Source organism: Cydia strobilella, chromosome 4 (genome assembly GCF_947568885.1).
Source record: "Cydia strobilella chromosome 4, ilCydStro3.1, whole genome shotgun sequence".
In the NCBI taxonomy this organism is placed as follows: Eukaryota; Metazoa; Arthropoda; class Insecta; order Lepidoptera; family Tortricidae; genus Cydia; species Cydia strobilella.
The window spans coordinates 14,214,102-14,240,357 of NC_086044.1; the positions used below are offsets into that span (position 1 = coordinate 14,214,102).

A 26,256-nucleotide genomic window follows, 5' to 3' on the forward strand; every position below is an offset into this window, starting at 1 on the left:
TAAATGTACATTTCGGCTGTGTCCAATGGCTAGGGACATCCTGTATACAAGAATTGCTTGTTTAAAGGTAATAAGATGTTTCTCTGTTTTGTATAATTTTCCATTTTGAGCTTGCTCACGGACAAAGATAGATATAACTGCGTAATAGATGGATACAGTCTAAGGAAAAAGAGTGCCACGAAAATCACGAAAATTTTATTCTCGATCAGATGGCGCCACTAGTTTTGGCCTATTCTCGTATAGAATAAAAATACGTTAAAATGTATTTAAATATGGATAAATGTTTTTTTTATTTGCATTAATTATTTTTATATGATTTTGGTGAAGGAACTAGGGTCAAAATCATATAAAAATAATTAATGCAAATAAAAAAAACATTTATCCATATTTAAATACATTTTAACGTATTTTTATAAATCTTCATTTTTAGTTTTAAAATATGTCGATAGATGGCAGTGAATTTAAAATGGTTACAAAATTTACTATGACAGTACCGCTCTATCTTATTATATCCTCATTGCTCACGAATAAATTATTTATATTTCAAATATTGTTTAAAATAGCTTTTTAAGATGTTGGCAGTCATGTGGGTCTTAATATGAAAAACCGGCCAAGTGCGAGTCGTACTCACGCACCGAGGGTTCCGTACTTTTTAGTATTTGTTGTTATAGCGGCAACAGAAATACATCATCTGTGAAAATTTCAACTGTCTAGCTATCACGGATCATGAGATACAGCCTGGTGACAGACAGACGGACAGCGGAGTCTTAGTAATAGGGTCCCGTTTTTACCCTTTGGGTACGGAACCCTAAAAATGAAGATTAAATGGTTAAATACCTACATATGTACGTACTTTTTACGCGAATAATATAAAATATAAGGCAAAGTACGTAAGGTAAAGTATGAGATATATTTACTCTAATCCTGGCCCTTTTGCATAAATCAAGGAAGATACCGAGTACCTACATAAAAATCAAATGATTATGTCGAAAATTTAAAGGGCCATATGTACTGTAAAACGTTGTACGACACATGTGCGAATAGGTAATTCGCAACTCGTGTCGATTAAAAACACTCCCTTCTTCGGTCGTGTTTTAATTTATCGGCACTCGTTTCGAATTTCCTATTTTTCGCACTTGTATCGTAATGTACTATTACAGTACATATGGTGCTACTTTTTCGCACTAGTGCGGGAATGAGCACTTTTCGTGCATATGTCGAAAGTTTAAAGGGCCATATGTACTGTAAAACGTTGTACGATACACGTGCGAAAAGGTAATTCGCAACTCGTGTCGATTTAAAACACTCCCTGCGGTCGTGTTTTAATTTATCGCCACTCGTTTCGAATTTCCTCTTTTCCGCACTTGTATCGTAAATAACTATTGTTTTAGAAAGTTCTAGCGGTTATAGGTACTAGGGCTAAAGTCCACTTGTTTAATTGGGAACGCGTGACATTGCTGATTTGAAATTAATAAATTAATTAACTTAAAATAACAAAATTTGACAAGTTTTCTACAATAAATATTATATTGCCATAATTATCAGGTAGTCTGTTCGGAAAGAGAAGAGTAGTGAAATGTATTGGGGCCCATACATTCCACGAATTCCAAAAGAAAAGTGCAATAGGTAAGTAAATTAAAAAAAACTGGTCCAGAAGTAGTAATCCATAAGCCCAAAGCGCTCTCAACACTAACTTTAGGGGCTTTATCTGGGTAGGCGTGGCTTTAATAGAACGAGCGAGCGAAGCGAAGTTCTTACATTGAACTTGTAACACACGGCTGGCTAGAGGCACTTCCCAGCATTTCGATGTTTTTAAACTGAACTATCAGAGGTTAGTTTGTTACGCAATATCTTAAGTATTTGTTCTAAATTAAATGAAATGGCTGTAAACCGAACTATAGTTGGTCAAACCAAATTGTCAGTAAATAAGAACAAAAAAAAACTATACTCAACCTTTTCTTGTGGGTGCTAGTACTAGTGTAAGACAAAGATAGTATGATTCTCTGTCTATCTTTGAAATGAGACAGTCCTTTGACAAACTATATAAATATTTTTTTATAACAAAAAATGCTACAAGTACATTCCGGACCGTAGATGTCATTCAGTGACACTAATGACAGTGACAGGATGACAGTACGACGACTGACTAAAATGACATTTTACAGCTAGAGTCATACGTTTATACCGTTGTGTTATTTATTATATTATATTACTAAATAATGATGTCTAAAGTACAATACAATTAAGTCACATCTAAATTAAAGCCCTTAGAACATTTACATTGTTATTATGTCCTTTTAAATCAAAGCGTATTACAAGAATAACACGCCCTACATTAATTAATTTCACTATGTCTGAAACAAACCATATGAAAGATGTACTGGATAAGAACTTAGAAGACTTTGAGATTCAAGAAGTTCTCAACAATGGCACAGATCTCAGAGAATACGCGCTGCAAGTTGACAAAGGCATAAAGGAGGCAGAGAAAAACTCAGTGGCAGATTACTTAAAAGAAAGTGGAAACATCAGTTCGCTACACAACCAGATCGAGGAGTGTGATGGTATACTAGCGCGCATGGAGAGTATGCTGATGGTGTTCCAAGTGAGTACCGTAAATCACGTAAATGCTTTTAACTTTGTTAACACTAACACAAAATAAAGGTTCCTCTTGACTATTTCCTTATCAACTACCAACCAGAAGTTCAGCAGATTATTTATCTGTTCACTAGTTACAAACTCTATAAATGTTACACCTCTAATTAACCAAGCTTACACAAAACATGAAATGAGTTAGCCGTGGCTATAGCAGGCTATGAATTAACACATTCCTTGCCACCCAGCCAAATAAGACATCCGCGCCAGGCTTTAAAAATATAGTCAAGTATAGCTGCAGTACCACGGTACCGACTATTGGGTCATCCGGGGCGGCCTAGGTATGGAATCATAAAATAACCGTAAGTCGGGTTTTCGCCACTGAATGTGTTAGAAGGATTGCTGTTTTACTCCTATAAATGGTAGAGATTAATTATCTACTTACTATGAGTTTAAAATGTTTCTTTCATTTTGGTTACAGAATGACTTGGGTAGTATTAGTAATGAAATCATCTGTTTACAAAAGCGCTCGGTCAGCATGTCTGTCCAACTGTCGAACAGACAGGTCTTGAAAGGGCCATTATCATCATTCATCGAAGATATGGCCGTTTCTGAAACCCTTATCTTGTAAGTATACATCAAACATCGTTATTATACTTTTACAAACTAGGTATAAATAAACTTAAAATAAAGGCCCTATAAATAAAACACGTCCTCCAAGTCACTGCCGACGGGCAGTGTGCCCAGAAGGCTGGCTGCATTGCCACGTTGAATGGCAATGCTAATGCGTTGAGCAAAATACTGGCCAGCCTTCTGGTCCCTTGTGGCATCTATAAGGTGCGCCGCTATCTCTTTGTATACCCGGCGCGCGCTTGGCCCCCACTTATACTTTTATGATAATAATGATGTTTTTATTATAAATTCATTATACGCGAATATAATCCGTTTAAAACATCAAGCTGCTTTTGAGTCAACTTTACACAAATGTTATATTATACTATAAGCATTGTTATGATCGTACCTTTTCAGTGGCATAAACAATGTACCAGTTTTGGATAAGGAGTTCATGATCCAGTTAGCAATTTTAAGCCAAAAACTAAATTTTGTCAAAGAAGAGGATTTTAAGGAAACTAAAGCTTGCCACGATGTAAAAGATGTACTGGAAAAACTTAAAATAAAGGCTGTGGCCAAAATAAGAACATACATATTAGAGCAGATTTATAAGTTTCGTAAACCAATGGCTAATTATCAGATACCTCAGAATGCTATGTTAAAGTACAAGTTTTTCTTTGAGTTTATATTAGCCAATGAAAGGAATGTTGCTCAAGAAATATGCAATGAGTACATAGACACCTTGAGTAAAATATACTACTCATATTTTAAATCATATGCATCTAGACTGGATAAGCTTAAGTATGAGGAAGCACCGACTAAAGATGACCTAATGGGAATAGAAGATGGTGTGAAAGGAAGCTTCTTTCAGAAGTCAAACTTAAAAAACAAAAGTACTATATTCACCATTGGCAACCGTGGGGACGTACTGGCTCAGCAATTAGAAGCTCCAATCATAGTCCCTCATGTGCAACAGAAGACAAAGGTAGGTATAAAAATAAATCCTGAAATTACATTGTCCAATATTTATAGACAAGTAAACAAATCTATACAAATATGTCATTATTACTTGTTTTAGAATGTCTGACAAAATGATTTTAATCCTAATGATTTTCTATTATATTTATGAGATGAATAAAGCTAAATTGAACTTAAAAAATAGTATTTTAACTTTAAACATGCCACTCAATGTTGAGTTTGTATTTGTAGTTCATACATATATGAATTAAAATTATCACACTATTCCATACTCGAGATTTTTGGTATCTTCTGTTCTTTATTTTAACCATACTATTTTAGTATTCATATGAAGCATTATTCCGAAGTCTCCAATATGCCTTGGTGGACAACAGCTGCAGAGAGTACCTGTTCACAACAGAGTTTTTCCATGTTAAGGGAAGCCACGCCCAGGAGCTCTTTGACAGGATACTAGGAAAAACCTTGTCTTTACTTGTGGTAAGAAAATCTATAATAATTTGATACTAGCTAATATCAATAAACTTTAATAATAAAACTTTCGTGAGGCACTGACATATTAAATATATTTGCGTCGGGCCACCAACGCGAGTGCTCATTGAAAATGCCCCTCGTCAGTGTTGGCCGAACGTTAATTGCCATTAACCAGTACAAATTGAACCGTAAATCGTACGTATTGTTCTGGTTAATGGTTAATTGCATTAACGTTTCGGCCAACACTGCTCCTCGTTATGGAGCGAAACTTGTTGAGCAATCATCATCTTTATAAACGTGAGTGACCCGGTTGAATATATTTAATATATCAATAAACTTATCACTATATTATTTTACTACTTGTACACACAGAAACGAAACACACACACACACACACAAACATACCCACTACATGAATGGAATTCCTTCATAAAGTGTGTATGTACTTTTGCAGCTCACCGTACATCAAACATTTTACAATTTCTTACTTTGTTGCCAACAGTTTTAATAATTAATAACTTATGCGCCGGTATCTTCTCAGGGTTGTGGTGTCGGTTTGAACATACACTGTATTGTCAATTGTCATATGCCTAAATGAAAGGATAAACACTCACTTTTAGTTATTATGTTATTTATATATTACCACTACTATTACTATTTGTTTATTTGTTTTTGTTAATTGCATGTTCTAAATATGTTTTACAGAAAAACGTTGAAAACTACGTCCTAGAATGTTATGACTGCCTGGCACTCTTTTTATGCATCCAGCTCATCAATAGATACCGGTGGATGTGCCACAAGAGAGCTGTGGCGGCTCTGGACAGGTAATAGCAAACTTCTGCTAGAGCTAAACAAAGCTAAGTTGGCAGCGATTTTGACAGACCAGACTGTGCAAGTGTTATTTAAACGTCATAATTTCATAGAAGTTTGACGTGTAAAATAACACTTGCACGTAAAAAGTCGGCATCATGTAAAATACCTTATGGCATTAACGGCGCCGTTTGTATTTTGGTCGAATTAGTTCTTTAATTTACCACGCGTGGCGCTGCGGCGTTTATTGCAAAATGCCTGCGACATAATATATATATGTCGCAGTACGATACATAAAGCCGTTATATAGTTATGACCCTAGGGATATAATTATATGTCGTAACATAGTTATACGAAAGCGATTCATTACTATCTTACTAGGAATATAACTATAATACTCATACTCATACTCATTTATTTATAATAATATTTCATATTACACGTCATAATTGGATTTACATAATATATTCAATTCATTTAAATAATCAATTATTAAATTAAAGTAAAATAATACAATATAAAAATAATCAACACATTTCAAATTTCCAATAATTAATAAAAATACAAAATATAAAATTAAATTAAGATTAAATCATTATTATTATATTCTGACATGTCATAAAAGGCTTTTGTGGTCAACCATTTTTTTAACTGATTATAGAATGTCAGGTCATTTTCAATATTTTTAATGCTATCAGGTAGTTTATTGTAGATACCCGGCCCTGCATTAGTTATCGTTTTGGAGGATTTCGCAAGTCGGCAACATGTCGAGTCCAACTTATTTTTGTGTTTTTGTGTGATACGTACTTTTGAATGTCTTTATTGGAAATAGGTGTATGTTCATTCTAATATATTTAATTATGTAAAATAGGTATTGTGATGTGAGTGTCATTATGTTACTATCTATGAAGAGTTGTCTAGCGGGGGTTCCGTGTGGGGCATATGATATAATGCGTACTGCACGTTTTTGTAAAATGAATACACGCTGCCATTCCGCTGCGGTGCCCCAGAATTCTAGACCATAGCACATTACCGAATGGAACAGCGAGAAGTAGCTAGCCCTTAGCTGCCGGTACGGCAAGATACGCGCTAACCTGCTCAATGCGAAACAGGCACCAGATAATTTGCCACACACCACATCAATATGCGCATTCCATTTCAAGGCCGCGTCCAACGTCACGCCCAGAAACTTAGTGCTATCAGGGGGGTGTCACTGCGCAGTTTAGGTATATTTGGCCGGCGCACCGCCCCGGCAGGTGTATGGCAGTGGGCTGCCGCTCGGCTCGCACGATAGTCGTATCACGTGACGCTCGCGCAAAATTGAAAATACGCAATGGCTTCGAAACATAAATCGCGATCTAATCTGTATAAATAATGTTCTGTTTACGGATGTCTGAATAAACGGAAGAACAAGGAAGCAGAATTTTTTTTTTTTTAATTCCGGACTATATTCACCGACATATTTTCAAAGGAATAAGTACTTCTGTGGCATACCTACTTCCGTGAGAATCAGACATACTATCTCCGGCTAAAAATTTTATGTTTACAGAATCAACGTTTGTAATTCCTACATATTTATCTTAAAAATAATAAATCAGTAGGTATAGGTACAAAAACTTGTCAAGTGACAACCCCGTGCCGACACTCCCAGCTCGGTCATAAAACTGCGGCGCGCAAAGAAGATTCACGGTTCGTGCGCGGTTATAAGTTTCAATTTTGCTTGCAGGCGGCGAGTGTAGGTATAATTTTGTACCTAAATCTGGCTTTTGTGAAGGAGTGAATTTTCTGTACGGTAGTACTATTAGTTATTCTGTGGTGCTATGTACCTGAGGAAGGACGGCGCCATCTACGTAAACACTTAGTGGGCGCGGGGGCCTACCCCCTAGGCTTATGTGCATCACTTGGGTTTTGTGTAGATTTAAAACTAGACCATTTGCAGAAAACCATCCCTGTAGCCTAAATATCTCCGAGGCTATAATGTTCTCCAGAGACGGAATTGTATTGGCTGTTATAATATCACAGGCATCGTCAGCAAAGATATACATTTCACCATTTACGATTTTAGGTAAATCGTTTACCTGGATCAGAAAACACAAATTTGCTAAAGACGAGCCCTGGGGTACGCCGATATCGATATTCCCGCTATCAGATTTAGTGCGACCATTATTTATAGCAACGCATTGGTGCCGCTGGTGCAGGAAATCCAGCATTAACTTAAGGCTAGGGCCGCGGATACCAATGTGCTCGAATTTTTTTTCTAGCACATTGTGATTGCAGAGGTCGAATGCCCGTGTCATATCACATAATATTATTGCGACATGACATTGGTTTTCCTTAGCCGTCAAAATGTTTTTTAGGGCTTGACGAATAACGTCTAAACATGATTTATTTTTTCTGTAAGCATATTGTCTGTCACTTAACAAGCTGAAATTTTCTAGAAACGCTCTTAATCTGTTTGCTAAGCCGTATTCAAAGAGTTTCGCGATTGCCGGGATAATGCTTATAGGCCGTTGAAGGTCGTCTTTATTCCCTTTGCCTTTATAGATAGGCATAATACGTCTTTAGTTTAGTGATATAGTTATATTACTGGATTAAGTTTAGTGTAATAAATAATTGTTTCTAGTGTTACGACATATAATTACATCCCTAGGGTTATACAGATATACAGATCTTTATTGGTAAAATAAAATACATTTTACAAGTCACAAATTCTTAAGAATAAAATAAAGATAAAATTATTATTCACAATAATAGGTTGATTTAAATGTTTAGAGGAAGTTACGATATGGAATCAATGATCATTTCGTATAGACAGCATGAATTCGTCGATCGAGTAGTAAGCCTTTTCTACAAGTAACGATTTTAGCTTTTTGTTAAATATTGTGTCACTTTTCGATTTTTTTATATCGGTCGGTACTGAGTTATAAAGCTTTGGTCCCATAATATTTAGTGACTTCGCGAGCCTGCATTTAGGAGCGAGTAGAATAGGCAACCTGCGGGCTGGGCCACTGCGGGTAGATCCACTGGATTTATACAAGTGTATATTGGTTCTGACATACATACATGCGGTCAGTATACCTATATATATACACGGTAGCGTTAATATCTTGTGTTTTTTGAACAGAGATTGTGCAGGATAGTCAACGGGTTTGCCCTCAATAATACGAAGGGCGCGTTTCTGCATTTTAAGCAGTCTATCTCGATCAGCAGCTGTACCCCAAAGATCGACACCTTGAGAAAGTATTGCGTGGAAATATCCATAGTAGGCGGTCTTTAAGTTCTCAATAGATAAACTACCCAGTTTATTCTACTATTCGGGACAGCGCAAAACAGGCTGAAGCAAGTCTGTCGCAGGTGGATTGTATGATGTTATGACCATATAACGGCTTTATCTATCGTCTAGGGATATAACTATACCTCCGCCGCATTGCCGCACTCCTACCTACAATTATTCCACTAAACTTAATCCAGTAATATAACTATATCACTAAACTAAAGACGTATTATAGTTATATTCCTAGTAAGATAGTAATGAATCGCTTTCGTATAACTATGTTACGACATATAATTATATCCCTAGGATTATAACTATCATAGAGTAACTTATACTAGAGCGGTACTGTCATAGTAAATTTTGTAACCCCAGTAAATTCACTGCCATCTGTCGACACACTTTAAAACTAAAAATAAATATTTATAAAAATACGATAAAATATATTTAAATATGGATAAAAGATTTTTTTATTTCCATTAATTATTTTTATATGATTATGACCCATGTTCTTTCACTGGTATGCGTTAAAATTATAAATAACAAACGAAACAGTCAACGCCCTCTATACGAGTGTAGGCCAAAACTAGTGGCGCCATCTGATCGAGAATCAAATTTTCGTGATTTTCGAGGCACGTTTTTTCCTTAGACTGTATCCATCTATTACGGAGTTATATCTATCTTTGTAACTATATAACGGCTTTATCTATCGTACTGCGACAGATACACAGGGTCTCTATTGTTTCCCATAGTTTTAATAATTGAGGAATTCTATGTAAGCAATGTATGGGAAAATAAAACTAATTAATTAAGTTTTTCAAACCTGTATGGCATGATACATCTAGGTGTACTCTTTAAAATTCACCACTCTCCCCTCCCCTCTACCTGACGCTACACCCTCCCCCCCCCTTGAAATGTGTCCCCATTGGTTGTTTTTGACATTCTCACAAAAACTATAATAGATATCAAAAAAGTGTCAAGGTACGTACACATCTCAATATTTTCAATTGAAAAAAGTCTTCAATTAATAATGCCGTAATTTTAGATAATTTCCCTGAATTATGTCTTTGGTATTTGTGTGTCTACCTGTGACCTCGTAGCGCCGAAACAGATGAACCGATTTTAATGTTTTTTTTTGTTTGATAGCTGGCTACACTGCGGTGAATTTTAGGTATATTTCATTAAAATCCGTCTAGTCGTTTTGAACGTCGTCAAACGAGTATGGTTATTATGTAATTTTAAGGTTATACAAGTACTTATAGCTTGAATACCGTCCAACTTGTACAAAAACACATAAAGCCTTTTTTGTTCCAAATTTAATGAGGATTAATTCTGTCCTTGACACTTTTTTGATATCTATTATAGTTATCTACTAATGTCAAAAAACCACCAACGGGGACATATTTCAAGGTGGGGGGGGGTGTAGCGTCAGGTGGAGGGGAGGGGATAGTGGTGAATTTTAAAGAGTACACCTAGATGTATCATGCCACACAGGTTTGAAAACTTTATTAATTTGACACAATTCTAGGGATTGACAGGGCAAGCTATGCTGGCGCCATCTGCTAATTTTTTCGACCGGCAAACCCCATTATAAGTCATAATGTATTGTTTGTCCGCATTTTCGTTAGTCATCATTTGGTTTTCTTTTAGAAACGCGTTATCTTTTCAGGATTGCCATAAAACAAACCTAACCTATCTCTATCTATAGAATAACCTTACGAAAATCCTGAAAAGTTAACGGTTTCAGAATTACGACTAATGATAATCTGCCAATCATTATGACTTTCAATAATACACGACCTTATTTCCTATTACATTACCGTAATGTGTACATATTTTGGCACTGTCCGTGTCGATATTTCATACCTTATTTACATTGCCTTCTTTCAGTTACTGGGATTCTCTGCACAGCATACTGTGGCCAAGATTGGACTTTGTTTTGAAACTAAACATCCAGAGCGTTCGAGAGTGTGATCCAGCAAAACTGTCTAACAAGGAGCTGGGACCTCATTATGTAACACTTTATTATTTCACTTTAAATATGTTTTAGTGTTCCTCATTTTAAGGGTACGTTAAATAAGAAAAAACCGATTAATTACAAAAGTGTAAGACGGTTTTGCAAAAATACTTATTCGAGCAAAATTAAAAAACCGGCCAAGTGTGGGTCGGACTCGCGCACGAAGGGTTCCGTACCATTACGAAAAAAAACAGCAAAAAAAATCACGTTTGTTGTATGGGAGCCCCATTTAAATATTTATATTATTCTGTTTTTAGTATCTGTTGTTATAGCGGCAACAGAAATACATCATCTGTGAAAATTTCAACTGTCTAGCTATCACGGTTCATGAGATACAGCCTGGTGACAGACGGACAGCGGAGTCTTAGTAATAGGGTCCCGTTTTTACCCTTTGGGTACGGAACCCTAAAAAATAGTTACTTATTTTAAAATAAGAATCGGCAGTAGGTACGTGTAGTTGAGTAAAACATCTAACAAGCTAATTTGGGTATAAGTTTCGGAAAACTTATTGGTATATAATAATATGATAATAATAAACTAGTTGAGATTCGATCACACAACGTTCGGTTTTGAAACTGCACACTACCGCTAGTTCAACAGTGCTCGAGTACAAACGCGATTCATTTACCTTGTTATCTAGCCAACGAATAACCAACAAACGTTATCGGTTTCAGATCACTCGTAGATACGCGGAGTTCTCGGCGGCGATGCTAAGTTTAAGCGAACAGTTCCCCTCCGAGGATCTCAGTAACCTGCTTCTGAATCTACAAGACGAAGTCAACTGTTTCTTGCTTAAAATGGCAGCTGAATTCTCTCAACGTATTCAGCAATTAATTTTCTTGATAAACAACTATGACATGATATTGAGTATCTTAATGGAAAGAACACGAGATAACACTAAAGAAGCGGAGAACTTCAGAGATCAATTACAGGCCAGAAGCGCCGAGTATGTGGAAGAGATACTGAGCCCACATTTTGGAGGAATGATGCAGTTCGTGAAAGAAGGGGAGGTTTTCCTCGAAGACGACAAGAAGTCCGAACTACTAGCTATGGAGAAAAAGAGTCTATCATTAGTAGCTTCATTCAGCGCCAGCTGGAAGCAAAGTCTCGAAGAAATACACAGAGAGGTGCTTGTGTCGTTCCCTAACCTTGTGACGGGATCCGGTTTACTGCAAATGGCTTTGACAAATTTTGTACAGTACTATAATAAATTTGTTAAACTACTGACACCTAATGCCAGAACGCAACTGGTCAATATTCACGTGATTATGGTAGAAATCAAAAAGTATAAAACTAATTTTTAATCGTACTTTTAGCGCATAACTATCGCATTTTGTTCTTAAGGATATTGTTATTACTGTTATAATTTTATAAAGCTTTTATTCCGATCATTGAAATTGAAGAAAAAACAATAGGTATTTTCTTGTGATGATAGAGGGGCGTAGGTAGAGGATATGGCGCCCGGGGCAGTCACCAAATTTGCGCCCCCTGACGACTGACAAAAGTTTCCCTGCTGCTGCCTTTTGCCCATTTTGGCGCCCCCTCTTGGATGGCGCCCGGGGCACTTGCCCCCCCCCCCCCCCCCCCTCCCCCTAGCCACGCCAATAGAATCATATTAGTCATGTGTTTTAAGTAATAGATACAATATTTTGACAACCGACGCTGTTTTTTACCCTTTTGGTCATTTCACGTCACCTCCTTCCACCATAGGGTGGACTTCCACAAATAAAGTTCCTAAGTACCTAGTCGGCTCATAAGTTCTGTCACTGGCCTTTAAAATTTAAATTTGGAACTCCTAAAACAAAAACCGTTCTGCATTTGAATTTCGAATCTTTATTAAATATTTGAGTAGTATAATTTTGCAATTTTCTGTTTTCTTCAACATGGAGTGGACGCTTAAAGATAGCCGTACCGCAATAATTGCACTATATCGTTGTGGTCACTCGCCGACTAAAATTTTTAAGCTACTTGAAAATTTAAAATTCTCTAAGATTTGTGTATCGTACCATAGAAAGATACAGTGAGGTCTCTAGTTTAAATGACAAGAAAAGAAGCGGTCGTCCGCGTACAGCTAGGACTCCAGCGGTTGTACAAGCAATTAGGGCACGCATTGCCAGAAATCCCGCTAGGAAACAAAGTTATGGCCATCCAGATGGGTTTGAGCAAAAACACGGTGAAAAGAGTGCTTAATCAAGACCTGAGACTTCGTGCTTATAAACGAAAAACTGGCCATCTTCTCAATGGTCGGCTTAAAGCTTTAAGGCTTAAAAGATCTAAAGCTTTATTGAAGAAGTACGCTAAAAATAAGCACCGTTGTATACTGTTTTCGGACGAGAAAATTTTTGACATAGAAGAAAACTGTAATAAACAAAATGATAGAGTGTACGCTCGCAATAGTAAAGAAGCGTCTAATAGCATTCCCCGTATTCAAAGAGGTCATCACCCTTCATCTGTGATGGTTTGGCTGGGAGTTTCTTATGCGGGCGTCACTAGTATGCATTTTTGTGAGAAAGGAGTAAAAACTAGTGCCAAAGTGTATCAAGACACGGTGTTGACTAATATTGTGAAACCACTATCCCATACGATGTTTCTAAACCAGCATTGGGTTTTCCAGCAGGACTCTGCTCCAGCCCATAAGGCAAAGTCTACACAAGCCTGGCTCGCCTCCAATAAAATCGACTTTATACGGCATGAAGATTGGCCCTCCTCTAGCCCAGATCTTAATCCTTTAGACTATAAAATATGGCAGTATTTAGAGGAAAAGGTGTGCTCAAAACCTCATGCAAATCTAGACTCGCTGAAAAAGTCTCTTGCTACGGCAGTGGCCAATATCGACATGAAAGTGGTGCGTGAATCCATTGACGACTGGCCACGAAGACTTCAAGCCTGTGTAGATAATTATGGCGGTCATTTTGAATAAATGTTATACATTTAGATTCTCTAGTTTATAAGCTTTCAAACGCTGTACAAATTATACGGAATAAACTTAAACTTTTGATTTTATTTGATACTATGTATATGACAGAACTTATGAGCCGACTAGGTAGAGTTAGACCGAGGCAAGTCTGCGACGATTTTGATAGCACACGCAGTGCAAGTGTTATTTATACGTCATAATTTCATAGACGTTTGAGTGTTTAAAATAACACTTGCACTGCGTGTGCTATTAAAATCGTTGCAGACTTATCTTGGTCTGACTCTAACGTATGTTCATCCTTTATTAGTGCAAATTTTGGAATAGTAATTTTTAATGGAGGCAAATCGGCATGCAGTCCAATCTCCTAAACCCATGGTGCCGTCGCCAAAGCCTCGGCCGTTCTACAGCAGGTGTGCTGACTTGCAGGGGAGGTTGGTTTGGTGCCAAAGATGATAGACAGCAAACATTTGTGTTTCATATTTGTATTATATATTTATATATTTTTTAACATCCCGATTTGAATAGTAGGTTCAACTATTTCTTGTTGTTATTCTGTCCCGTCAGCCAGGAGACAAAAGAAGCGTAATTTGTTACATGAGATATTGTACCACGTTCGGCACGTTCTACTAACGAGCTAGCTAACTAGTTGACCCATTATGGCAAGAGTGACCCAGGAGAACGTAACTATGGCAACACGTGACAAGAAAAAGTGAATTGAGTTGACCCAGGAGGTTAAATTGTATTCATCATCATAAATGTAGTGGAATATAATAAAAGATATTTAGGTAGTTTAATATTACTTTATTACCATTTATTAAATTTTAGGTTCTTCGAAAATGAAGTAGACGAAATTAAATCTTACTCGATCACAGATGTAGTGTAATTAAAGATACTATTTACATGACTCAAGCTCCTTAAGCTAAGCTTAGTTTTATACATAATATACTTAGGTACTTAATTAGGTTGCAGTACTTAGGTACTTTGGGCAACCTTTAATAATTAATATTTGCTTAGCTTAACTTGACTAACATAAAAAAGAGTCAAAGTTATAAGAAATTAAAATATTGTCTTTCACGATTGTCCCCACACATCCACACAAGATGAATTGTTTAGTTGTGAATAAAGATTTTCGATACAACCTGCCTCCACGACTTCACTGGCCTTTCTCTAACAAAGTCTCTCAGTAGTTCCTCAAATTCCGGTGAGATACTCTGTGGAGTCCAGCAAAGCAATGCTCTGATCACCCGGAATAAGTTATGTCGACTCATGAATATTAAGCTTGTGAAAACCGCTTCCTCCGTTTGTGGCGAAGCTGGGGATGAAAAGATAAACGTTTTATATAATTTGAGCGTATTATTTACAATGTTCGATGGTGGGAAACGACTCAGGATTCGGATGCAGGATGGATAGCAATCAAGAGTATTTAAATGAAATTCAAAATTACTGGATAGTTACTATTATGTTTCAGTCATAAGAAGGGATTATTGAACGGATAAACCTACGAAATCGGAAGAGGATTAATTCATAGTCGGACAATGCTAACTGCATCGACTTTGTTGTAACAAAGAGTGGAAGGGTGAAGGGCCACAGTAAGCGCCATGATTTACAAAAAAATGCGTTTATGGTCACACTTCCACACTTTGTCATTCCAGTTTTAGTTTTGGCAAACTTAATTTATTCTGACTACTTTATAAGGAATGCAATAACCGACCAAAGTTCATAATCGGTTTCGGTTACGGTTATGCCCGAAAAATAACCGATAATCGGTTATAATCGGCTACGGTTATTTTCGACAAAAAATGATAAATTTACAATCAAGTAATCAAAAAATAACGAAAATAAAGGTACAGTATTAGGGAATGTTGGTCTACGTTTTTTAATAAAACACACAAAATATAGTAAAAGTGAAAATATGATCTTGGACGTGGTACAATATTCAATCTAAATATTTCATAAATTAGGTAAGTATATTTCGTTATTAAAGTACACGAATGACAAAAGTTATAGACAGTCACAGCCAAAAAAGGCAGGATTTTGTAGTCATTAGAAGATCAATTCATAGAATTTAAGACATAAATAAATAACCGAGAATAACCGTTACCGATTATTCGAGTTTCCAATAATCGATTATGATTTTTTGTCAAAATAATCGGTTATAACCGATTATTTCGGTTACGGTTATAACCGATTTGCATTCCCTACTAGTTTACTTGTTGCTGATACCATATATTTTGCGGTGCTTTAAGTTAAATTAACAATTAATACTTACGATTACGGTCCAGAATATCAAACAGCTGGTTCATGACGATCTCACAATTAACTTTCATTTCCATAGGGAACGGCTTTAGCAATGGTCCCAGCAAAGCCACGCAGAACAGTTTGATTTTCTCAGATACACTGGCTTGTTCTATAATTGGCAGCAGCATGTTTTTAATTATGTGCTTTTGACACCATTGTGCGCCATTTCTCTTAGCAATGATTATGAGAGACATTCTTATCATTTTCTTCTCACCTGAAATGTCTAGAAAAAAAGTAAAAGTTAATGATTATTTCTCTTTTATTACCTACAAGATTAGATGATACCATACCATACATTGTCCGTGATTTTATAATTTGCGAATGTAAAGTCTGTGGTGTATTTACCTCTCAATTCCAGAATCGAGTTTCGGATCATCTCAAGAATGCCAGGTTCATTCCACTCTGAAACTTCGTAGAAATACTTCCTATGAAGTATATTTCTAATTTCTTGCACTCTATTGAATTTATCTTCGCATTTGTAGAAATGCAATAGGTAGACAAGACATTGGACCAGGGGATTTTTAGCTGCAAAAAGACAACAATTTTTTATTAAAGCCAATAAACAAATAAGTACAGTAAGCCACCAAGTGGATGCCGGTAGAAAGGCGTGGACGGGGCAGGCCCAAACGGAGATGGCGGGATGACCTGGACAGCTTCCTGAACAACTGGCCGGAGGAAACACCAAATCGGGAGTCGTGGAAATCAAGGGGACAGGCCTTTGCCCAGCAGTGGGACACTTAGATAGGCTACGAAGAAAAAAAATATGATAAGCATCCTAATGGACAACCTTTCTGTAACCTCTTGTTGAAATAGGATTGAAGGTACAAAGTAATAGGACTTTTATTTTACATAAATATATCATAACACAATATACATATGACATTATTAGGTAAGTACAAATAATCATACCCAGTCCCAAATGCGCCAACGGTAAAATGTGCATCCACACATCCATGCACTGTTTTATAAGCGGCACAGCTTTGTACTGAAGACAATACATAGCGTCCATTACAAATAGCCTCAGGCGGTTTTTATCCTTATTATATCTACATAAAACAGCATAAAAATGTGACAAAGTTTCAATAACGTCAAATTCTGGTGTCCGATTCAACATGAATAGCGTGTATTCAATAAAGCTTAGTATGCTTTCCACTACATTCAAATTGGCCCAGTTAAGTTTAAGTTGTGCCACAACATATATGAGTATTTGCTCAACTTTGGTCATAGGTGGTGCAGGTGGAACGTTAATTTTATTATATAAATCAATTTTTCTTGCAGGCTCCTTTAAGAAGTTTATAAGTCCAGATATAAAATGATCTGCCGGTTTGGTCTTCAAGTCCTTGACCAATTTGTCCATTGCCGGTTTTGTATCTTGAGGAGGGAGCTTCTGTATGTGCGCAACGCCGTCTTCTAATTGTTTACAAATTGCACTGATAGCATTATCTAAGAATAAAACGACAAAAGTTAGTTAGCACATCGATTAAAAATATATACACTTATATTGAAAAGATTTGGCAGATTCAGTGATGGGCGTTTTGGATGCAACACCTCGGTAAGTATATCAAGCTGAAATAGTAATATGTATTTAATACGCCTTAAAAGCCCGCAATACCTTTGAAACTGCTCGAAAGAATACTATTTGAGTGTAGGTAATATACTAATAAAGTATACGATATTAAATACATTATACCTAGTCGGCTCATAAGTTCTGTCACTGGCCTTTAAAATTTAAATTTGGAACTCCTAAAACAAAAACCGTTCTGCATTTGAATTTCGAATCTTTATTAAATATTTGAGTAGTATAATTTTGCAATTTTCTGTTTTCTTCAACATGGAGTGGACGCTTAAAGATAGCCGTACCGCAATAATTGCACTATATCGTTGTGGTCACTCGCCGACTAAAATTTTTAAGCTACTTGAAAATTTAAAATTCTCTCTAAGATTTGTGTATCGTACCATAGAAAGATACAGTGAGGTCTCTAGTTTAAATGACAAGAAAAGAAGCGGTCGTCCGCGTACAGCTAGGACTCCAGCGGTTGTACAAGCAATTAGGGCACGCATTGCCAGAAATCCCGCTAGGAAACAAAAAGTTATGGCCCTCCAGATGGGTTTGAGCAAAAACACGGTGAAAAGAGTGCTTAATCAAGACCTGAGACTTCGTGCTTATAAACGAAAAACTGGCCATCTTCTCAATGGTCGGCTTAAAGCTTTAAGGTTTAAAAGATCTAAAGCTTTATTGAAGAAGTACGCTAAAAATAAGCACCGTTGTACCTATACTGTTTTCGGACGAGAAAATTTTTGACATAGAAGAAAACTGTAATAAACAAAATGATAGAGTGTACGCTCGCAATAGTAAAGAAGCGTCTAATAGCATTCCCCGTATTCAAAGAGGTCACCACCCTTCATCTGTGATGGTTTGGCTGGGAGTTTCTTATGCGGGCGTCACTAGTATGCATTTTTGTGAGAAAGGAGTAAAAACTAGTGCCAAAGTGTACCAAGACACGGTGTTGACTAATATTGTGAAACCACTATCCCATACGATGTTTCTAAACCAGCATTGGGTTTTCCAGCAGGACTCTGCTCCAGCCCATAAGGCAAAGTCTACACAAGCCTGGCTCGCCTCCAATAAAATCGACTTTATACGGCATGAAGATTGGCCCTCCTCTAGCCCAGATCTTAATCCTTTAGACTATAAAATATGGCAGTATTTAGAGGAAAAGGTGTGCTCAAAACCTCATGCAAATCTAGACTCGCTGAAAAAATCTCTTGCTACGGCAGTGGCCAATATCGACATGAAAGTGGTGCGTGAATCCATTGACGACTGGCCACGAAGACTTCAAGCCTGTGTAGATAATTATGGCGGTCATTTTGAATAAATGTTATACATTTAGATTCTCTAGTTTATAAGCTTTCAAACGCTGTACAAATTATACGGAATAAACTTAAACTTTTGATTTTATTTGATACTATGTATATGACAGAACTTATGAGCCGACTAGGTATTATTGAGGTCATTCACCCCGAGTTGCAACCAAAACGCCGATCACTGGTCATGTTCCAGGAATAACCTAGCATTTTTAACTTACCTGGAATATTGGGAGCATGTTTCAAGCTTTTCCTGCCATATTTATCTATGAAAGTGCATAAAATTCCAGGCTTTTTATTTTCTGACTGTTTTGCTGAAGCACCACTAACATCTGGCATTGGTCGATCAGGTTTAGCCGGTTTGTCAACGTCACTGTTGTTAAATAGGTCCAGATCATCATAACTAATAATGTCTTTAGCAAGTTCACTTTGTATTTTACTTCGTATTTTCTGGTCAGGTACATTTTGAGGATTCATATCTTCATTCTCGTTCTCGCATTGAATTGATGAACTTCGTAAGATTCTTTTCGGAACAATATCTGGTCTATCACACGCCGGGCGCTTAAGCCGTGTTCGACTGTCGACTTGCACTGCCTCAGTATTCGCGTTCTCATTCTCCAATATGAGATTATCATGTTTTAGAAAGTTTAGAATTTGTGTATTATTATTATTAGTTTCACTTTTATTAGGAACTACATTTCTGTCGTATCTTTTAAGAGCTGGAGATTTCAAGTGATTTGTATTAAAATGAGTCACTACCGAAATGCAGTCTTGTTTTCTCTCGCTTTTAATTTGCTTGCTTGTTCGAAGCCCTGTTAGGGATGCATCCTTTCCTGCAGCAACGCATTTTAAAGTCTCAATAGGTTTAGATGGAGTAATCAAAGTGTGTTTATTTTCATTGCCTCGTTTAGTGCAATCTAGGTTCATACGAGTTTTGATAGAACAATCCTCTTCAGGTAATTTATTTGGAGATACCGGTAACAACTTTTCATGGGTAAGACTTTGATCGTGCCTATGAATTTCCACACTATTTTCAATAACCGGGGACGGCAACTTTTCAATAGGTATGGATTTCTGAGTATTCTTTTTTGGAGCGGCAACAGAAGTAGACTTTTTTGCACCTTTTTCTTTAGACTTCAATTCGGCCATAACTTTACAAGCTTTTTCATAAGCGGCCTTATCATTATTGGGGGAAACGGAGCCGTCCAGAATCCTCTGTTTATTCGCCGTCAGGCGCTTCGGCTGCATACGTAACTTTTGTCTAGTCTTTCTTTCCGGCAACAGTTCCCTTTTTATCTTGCTCCTAGGCACCATGTTCTTTCGGAGTTTTTCTAATTTTGTCAACCTCTTTTTCGGCGTTCTTTTGATAGCTTCGGCGTTCTCTTCGGGAGGAGATCGCTGCTGCTCCATTAGAATCGCATGCAGGCTACTTCTGTCGCTCTCATTCGAATCCGGGGCCAACTCGACAACAATCTCATGGTCGTACATCTCCCGGTCGGACGGCGCCTCAACCGATAAGGAATCGTTCGACAGCGAATCTTCAAATTGCAAGTTCTCCTTGGATTTGAAGCTATTATTTTGCTGATCACTGATGTTAGAGGTGTTTCCATTGGCCACCGGTGCTGGGGACGAGGAGGGGGACCGAAGAGGCGGGGGTGCGGGCGGGGGTGAGGACGGCGGCGGGGTGGGTGCCGGCGCGGGGGTGGGTGCAGGCGCGGAGGTGGGTGCAGGCGCGGAGGTGGGTGCAGGCGCGGGGGTGGGTGCAGGCGAGGGCGCGGATGCAGGCGAGGGCGAGGGCAAGGGCGACGGCGAGCGGGACGTCAGCGGTGGTTCCGATGCGAGAACAACACAAGGGCTCGGAGGCGACAAGTCGTCAAACAGTTCTTTCATTTTTGATATTCTACCTTTGAACCCTGGCTTCCTTTTGATTACGTCGGATTTATCTACCGTCTCCTCTTTGTTTTCGACGATGAGCGCTTTAGGTTCGAGATTTTGAAACGGATTTATTCCGTTTTCTTCCGGCGAACACTTCTCTCGTAACATTTTTTGCACCTCGGTATTCGTAGTGTTCGCGTTGAGGATCGACAGGAAACATTTAATAAATGTATCGTTCATGCTCGTCACTTGCTGGGCCAGTTTATCCACTGTGTTTTTCAGGGCGGCGTTGTCCTCCTTAAGTTTGACCGCGTCCGGGCACACGCCGGCCGTGTGTAATACGGTTTGTGTGGCAATATTTGATGCCACCTCTGTGCGTGTTTTGGCAGGTGTGGTGGGAAGGGGTGTTATTAAGTTCTGATCGAACCGCATTTTATCGAATATCATTTGAATTTCTCCGTCGCTACTCTCGTCGTCGAAATCGTTGATGTTGTTAATATCCAGATGCATTTTCTCCTGAGTGTTAGGATCGCTGGTAGAATTACCGTCAGTTATTCTTCGACTTCGCTTGAGTGGACTAATACCGGTCACGCAAATTGTATTTTTGTCTGTGCTTGTTGACATATCGGCGTACTGAGTTACAAATATGGGACTAACTACTCTGTCAATCATAACGGGTGGGCTGTGGCGGGATTTTGTTTTATTGTGCAAACTTTCTTTATTTGATAATTTAGAATCTTCACTTTCCATTTCTTTCGAGAGGATATCTTTAAAAATGATCGGACTCGTAGCAATACTATTGACCTCTTGTGTTAAAATAGGGCTTGTGGCAATACTGATAACCATTTTATTTTTACTAGCTACGATTTCCCCACTTAAAGGGCTGTGGTGAATGAAATACTCTGGACTTAGTATTGAGCCGGCTAACGACGAGCCCCGGCCAGTATCTGAACTGACAACTCCGGTACTACTTTCAGAATCATCTTCAGTGTTTGTATTTTCTGTAATGAGTAAAAAAAATTAAGTTTGAGTAATTGAAAGCACTATAATATACATTGATATTAATAACTTAGCAATATTCATTTGAAAATTAGTATAAATATCTAAATTAATACAGTAACTTCATAATAACTTCATTCATTTGCGCTTTTAGGGTTATAATCGCCCAAATCTAGAAGAAAAAAAAACGAAATTTTCGCGGTTTTATCGATTTTTGACAAAGTTGCGTTAGGCGCTCGAAGTCACAAACCTGGATTATTCATTGAGCCAAGTCTGCAAAATATCAGTACTACCGGATTTGACGCAATCGAACCCCCTTACAAAAGGTGACAAAGTTACTGGATTAAATAGAACTTTACCTTCATTGATATTGTTGCTTTGAAGTTTGAATGCAGTTTTATCTTTGTTTCCGGCTGGTGATCCCAGAACCTGCAAATTCACATGTAATGTAAGTTTAGACATTTAGTAGGATCCTGTTTACACCCTATTCAAACGGAACCGCAACAGGTTTTAGGGTAGTAATGAAATAAATAAATAATTACTTACATTATCAAGCTCTGCACCCAAAGGTGAAAGGCAATCTTCAAAAGTATCCTCATCAGAACTATTCTCCCTATCATTTTCGGTTCCGCCATCTGTATTTCCGTATTTATTCAAAAATAATTTAATTTTCTTTGTAACTTTTTCTGTAAACAAATTAATATTTATTTAAAAGTTAAGATACACACAATTAAATAATGTAGGTACTATAGAAGCACTTAATGTATCCATTGCACAACAATGTACAATAATCTACTTATAGAAATGTTGGAATATATGTCAAGTATTTTGTTAAAACTATAGAAAGGCAAGGAATGAAAAAATATACAGAAAATTATTTTTAACTTACTCTTTCCGAGGACGACGTGTTTGACACGGCAGATATTTCTTTTCAGATAATCTAATTCTTTTTGAAGAGCTGCATGTTTTTTCTCTGATTCTTTTGAAGTTGACTTTTCTAGTTTATTTTCAATCGTAAAGGATTCAATTGTAGTTTCGTTTTCCTTAACAAGAAGCTAAAATATAATAGGTAATGGTAATATAATGGACCCGGGTATATCCTTAAACTACGTCCAAAAGAGAGGTATGGGCACTGTGAATGACATCTCGCTTTGTGGTAGAGCACAGGACAGCGGATGTCATTCCAGATCTAGAGCAGAGCCCAACTGGGGAGGTACCTCCACCTTACAGAAAACCGCAGCCAAATAACACTAGACCCTACTAATAGTGTTGTGTTCCTGCCGGTGAGTAAGCTTGCCAGAGCTCGAGGGAGAGGAGTGTTAAGGGGGCCACTGACTATCAGTCCGCCGGACGATATCGGCCTGTCAGTTAGAACAAAAATTTGACAGTTCCAAACAACTGACAGGCCGATATCGTCCGGCGAACTGATAGTCAGTGGGCCCCTTTAGGGTTGGCAACGCGCATGTAACTCCTCTGGAGTTGCAGGCGTACATAGGCTATGGAGACTGCTTAACATCAGGCGGGCCGTATGCCTGTTTGCCACCGACGTAGTATTAAAAAAAAAAATATATATATAATTATAACTAAATAACTGGTGTGTCATGCCTGCAGTAAACATATTTTTTTTTAAATATACTGTGAAAAATTAAATTTGCTTTGGTAAGCTTTAGTCAATTTCTAAAATTTCTTTATAAATACATACAGTTGTATATTTTAGCTCATTGAGCCCTCAAGTCCCAGGGATCTAAATTTGCGAGCCAAAAACAACCATGAGGTTTTAAAATTTTGATTGGCATTGTTTAGATAATGCATCTGTGAGACTCAAGGGTAGACCCTTCCATGATAAATAAAAAGAACAAAAAACAAAACTATTTATTATGTTGCAAAGTAATTATGGTTAATGTAAATTAACAAATTTAAAAGTTTGCAAAGTTTTACAGTTGGAAATGGTACTTTTCAAACTTACTTCCAATTGTTTTGAATGTGATTGTATTCCCTCATATTGGTTAAGCACAGTATTGTATTTTTCTCCTAATATTTTATGTGCTTCATTAATTCTTTTGACTTCCTGTAAATAAATAAAAAAAACATGTTATACCTAATCTTAATGATAAATTAATTGAATTTAATTACAGAACTGAAAACACAGTTAAATTGAAGGAAACTACTGGGTTGATTTTGACGATTATGTTATAGCTTCCCCCACAACTTCCCCTGCATGGATTGATAATGATGATGATTGAAAAAAACTATCCTATGTTCTCTGTTGCATCTCAAACTATCTCCATACCATATTTAATCTAAATTGAAGGTAGGGATAAATAATATGACATTTTACTTCATGTCCATAAGGGTGATTTCTAGCGAGATTGATGTGGCAGTACCACAGTAACAACAGACAGCTAGCTACCTTTTGCTTAATAGCTCACATATAAACCCATGCTTGATAAATGAGCTCATAATCCGTCATAAGCTCATGAGTTTTATTACAATTTGATGTATGATTTCGAAGTTCCTTTGATTATAACACTTTGGTCCATAGAACAAGCCATCTGTTGAGGAAATCGCTGCAAGAAGCAGATCGGTTTGTGTAGCCCTACCTCGAGCGAAGCAAACACGCTCATGGGCACAATGCCTTGAGCGAAACACTTCTCCACAGACCGAGCGGCAATTTCCTCGTGAGGCGGCTTGTTCCGTGTGAACCTGTCTATACAAAGACATTAGTAAGAAGGATTCAAGAAAGCAAGAAGCAAGCCAGTTCTGATAATAGTTCAATTTATTACCTCTTCCAATCCAGCACTCTGCTCTCTAAATGTCAGGTTTTCCATACAAGCATGCTGATAGTCCTCCTTTGCTGCAAGGGCAAGGTCTTCTAGTTGTTTGCATTCTGCTACTTTTGCATAATACTTTTTAAGGACATCACTGAAAAGGACAAATAGACGTTAAATCTAACGAAAATTTTTTTTTATAGTTTGTACATTGACTGCCGGAAATAATATGTTCGAGAAAGTCTTCCAGACGAGCGTACAAGTTAATAATCAAGATCAAGTGCGGGTAGTTCGCAAAACCCGCGCGGCAAGAAGATGTTGATACAATTCCTCGCCAGTCTGCCTGTGACCACGAACGTAACGTCAGGCCATAAATAAACGTAAGTTTGTACGCGATTAAGTCCCGTGTTAGTTTTAAAATTATGAGTGAAAATCTTGTTAGTGTACATCAGTATGAGTCTTCCAGAGTAGTAGACTTTAGCGCATCCCCGTCAGCCAGGCGACAATAGTAGCAGTTTTTTAGAACAAATGTTATACTACGTAATAAGCTAAGTAGATGACCCATTATGCTTATTTTTTTAAACTAGGGTTTTAAGTGACCTCAAAGACCACAACCATGGCAATGAGTAACAGGAAAAAGTTGATTCACCAAACAAAATAAATAATGCTGACCTTGTCCGGGTTATTTTGGTTTTCAGGACACGTACTGTATGTAACGCCTTTTCCTGAAAAAAAAACAGAACATTGGTATGTATCAGTTTTTACCAAAAGTGAATTGAAATGTTAGTCTTTTACACGGTAAAGGGCTATTACATGTTAAAGATATTAATTTATATCATGCGAATATCAGATTCGGTTAGCTTTGCATCTGTATGTAATGTTATTTTATTAGTGGTCTGTGTGGTGTTACATCAGAGAAATTTCCGAAATGTTTCAGAGCATCAGTCCTATACTGATTTATGTCCGGTTTTATCAAGCATGATAACTCAAATCAAATGAATATTCTAAATTCATATACATATAATTAATGGATATTACTGAACAGAGTAATACAATGTTTGCCGCCAACTAGAATTTAAGCATTAAACTAGCCAAACGCGACATAAAGGTCGTCATTTAATACACTGTTATGATTAAACCTATTCCTAAACATACCAAGTATAAGATATCAATTTTAAATGCATTATTATTCAATGGATTGCGTTGGACAATATTTTGATCATAACCTAACTTACCAGTTCATATTTACTTGATTGATGGAGAAGTTCAATATCAAAATCCAACACACACTCATCCATTGAAGAGGCCATGATATAAACAACTGTTTTAATCACTATTCAACTATTTATAAGCCATCATTTCAGTTTTTCACATTATTAGCACACGACGACCGGCAAACATCGCGGACCACGGACATGGATCATAGACAGACTACTAGATAGTTTTTATTTCAAGTTATTGATTGCACCACAGACAATAGTGGTAACAGACGCACGTACCGTATCGCAAGTTTGGTCCCATTGGTCCAACGAGGGTCCAACCACCTAATCTCTTGCTATCGCTTTCTTTCTTGCGTATTTGTGGCATAGAGAGGTAGATAATGAAATTTAGAATTTCATTATATACCTCTCTATGGCTCAAATAAGCAAGAGTGATAGAGAAGCTGTACCAAAGTGGCTTACCGGTACGGTACGAGGCCTGTTCGATCGGGTGGAAGGTAGTTTGCCGTACGTCCATTCTCTTTGGCTATTAGGGCCCATGGTGTGCTCGCATGCCCGCAATG

At 37.4% G+C, this 26,256-nt stretch overlaps 2 protein-coding genes across 2 annotated transcripts; one reads left to right on the forward strand and one right to left on the reverse strand.

Moving 5' to 3' along the window:
• The first annotated feature begins 2,159 nt into the window (after positions 1–2,159).
• LOC134740643 (vacuolar protein sorting-associated protein 52 homolog) lies at positions 2,160–12,140 on the forward strand. Its single transcript, XM_063673185.1, has 7 exons — positions 2,160–2,602; positions 3,074–3,219; positions 3,622–4,189; positions 4,504–4,659; positions 5,359–5,477; positions 10,625–10,748; positions 11,426–12,140. Exons 1-7 carry the CDS (start codon positions 2,351–2,353, stop codon positions 12,053–12,055), a joined length of 1,995 nt encoding a protein of 664 aa, XP_063529255.1. The 5' UTR covers positions 2,160–2,350; the 3' UTR covers positions 12,056–12,140.
• Positions 12,141–14,454: 2,314 nt separating this feature from the next.
• On the reverse strand, positions 14,455–25,893 carry LOC134741037 (uncharacterized). Its single transcript, XM_063673777.1, has 12 exons — positions 25,709–25,893; positions 25,146–25,198; positions 24,489–24,627; positions 23,672–23,773; positions 22,595–22,760; positions 22,252–22,391; positions 22,065–22,134; positions 19,053–21,707; positions 16,876–17,409; positions 16,312–16,491; positions 15,938–16,189; positions 14,455–14,980 (listed from the first exon to the last, which is right to left on the reverse strand). Exons 1-12 carry the CDS (start codon positions 25,781–25,783, stop codon positions 14,778–14,780), a joined length of 4,569 nt encoding a protein of 1,522 aa, XP_063529847.1. The 5' UTR covers positions 25,784–25,893; the 3' UTR covers positions 14,455–14,777.
• Between the last annotated feature and the right edge of the window lie 363 nt (positions 25,894–26,256).

Coding starts and splice junctions, on each gene's coding strand:
- LOC134740643 (XM_063673185.1), top strand. CDS start 2,351: ATGTCTGAAACAAACCATATGAAAGATGTACTGGATAAGAACTTAGAA. Junction 2,603..3,073: donor GTATGCTGATGGTGTTCCAA/GTGAGTACCGTA, acceptor TTTTGGTTACAG/AATGACTTGGGTAGTATTAG. Junction 5,478..10,624: donor GCTGTGGCGGCTCTGGACAG/GTAATAGCAAAC, acceptor GCCTTCTTTCAG/TTACTGGGATTCTCTGCACA.
- LOC134741037 (XM_063673777.1), bottom strand. CDS start 25,783: ATGGCCTCTTCAATGGATGAGTGTGTGTTGGATTTTGATATTGAACTT. Junction 22,761..23,671: donor CACATTCAAAACAATTGGAA/GTAAGTTTGAAA, acceptor ATTATATTTTAG/CTTCTTGTTAAGGAAAACGA. Junction 22,392..22,594: donor ACACGTCGTCCTCGGAAAGA/GTAAGTTAAAAA, acceptor ATTTGTTTACAG/AAAAAGTTACAAAGAAAATT.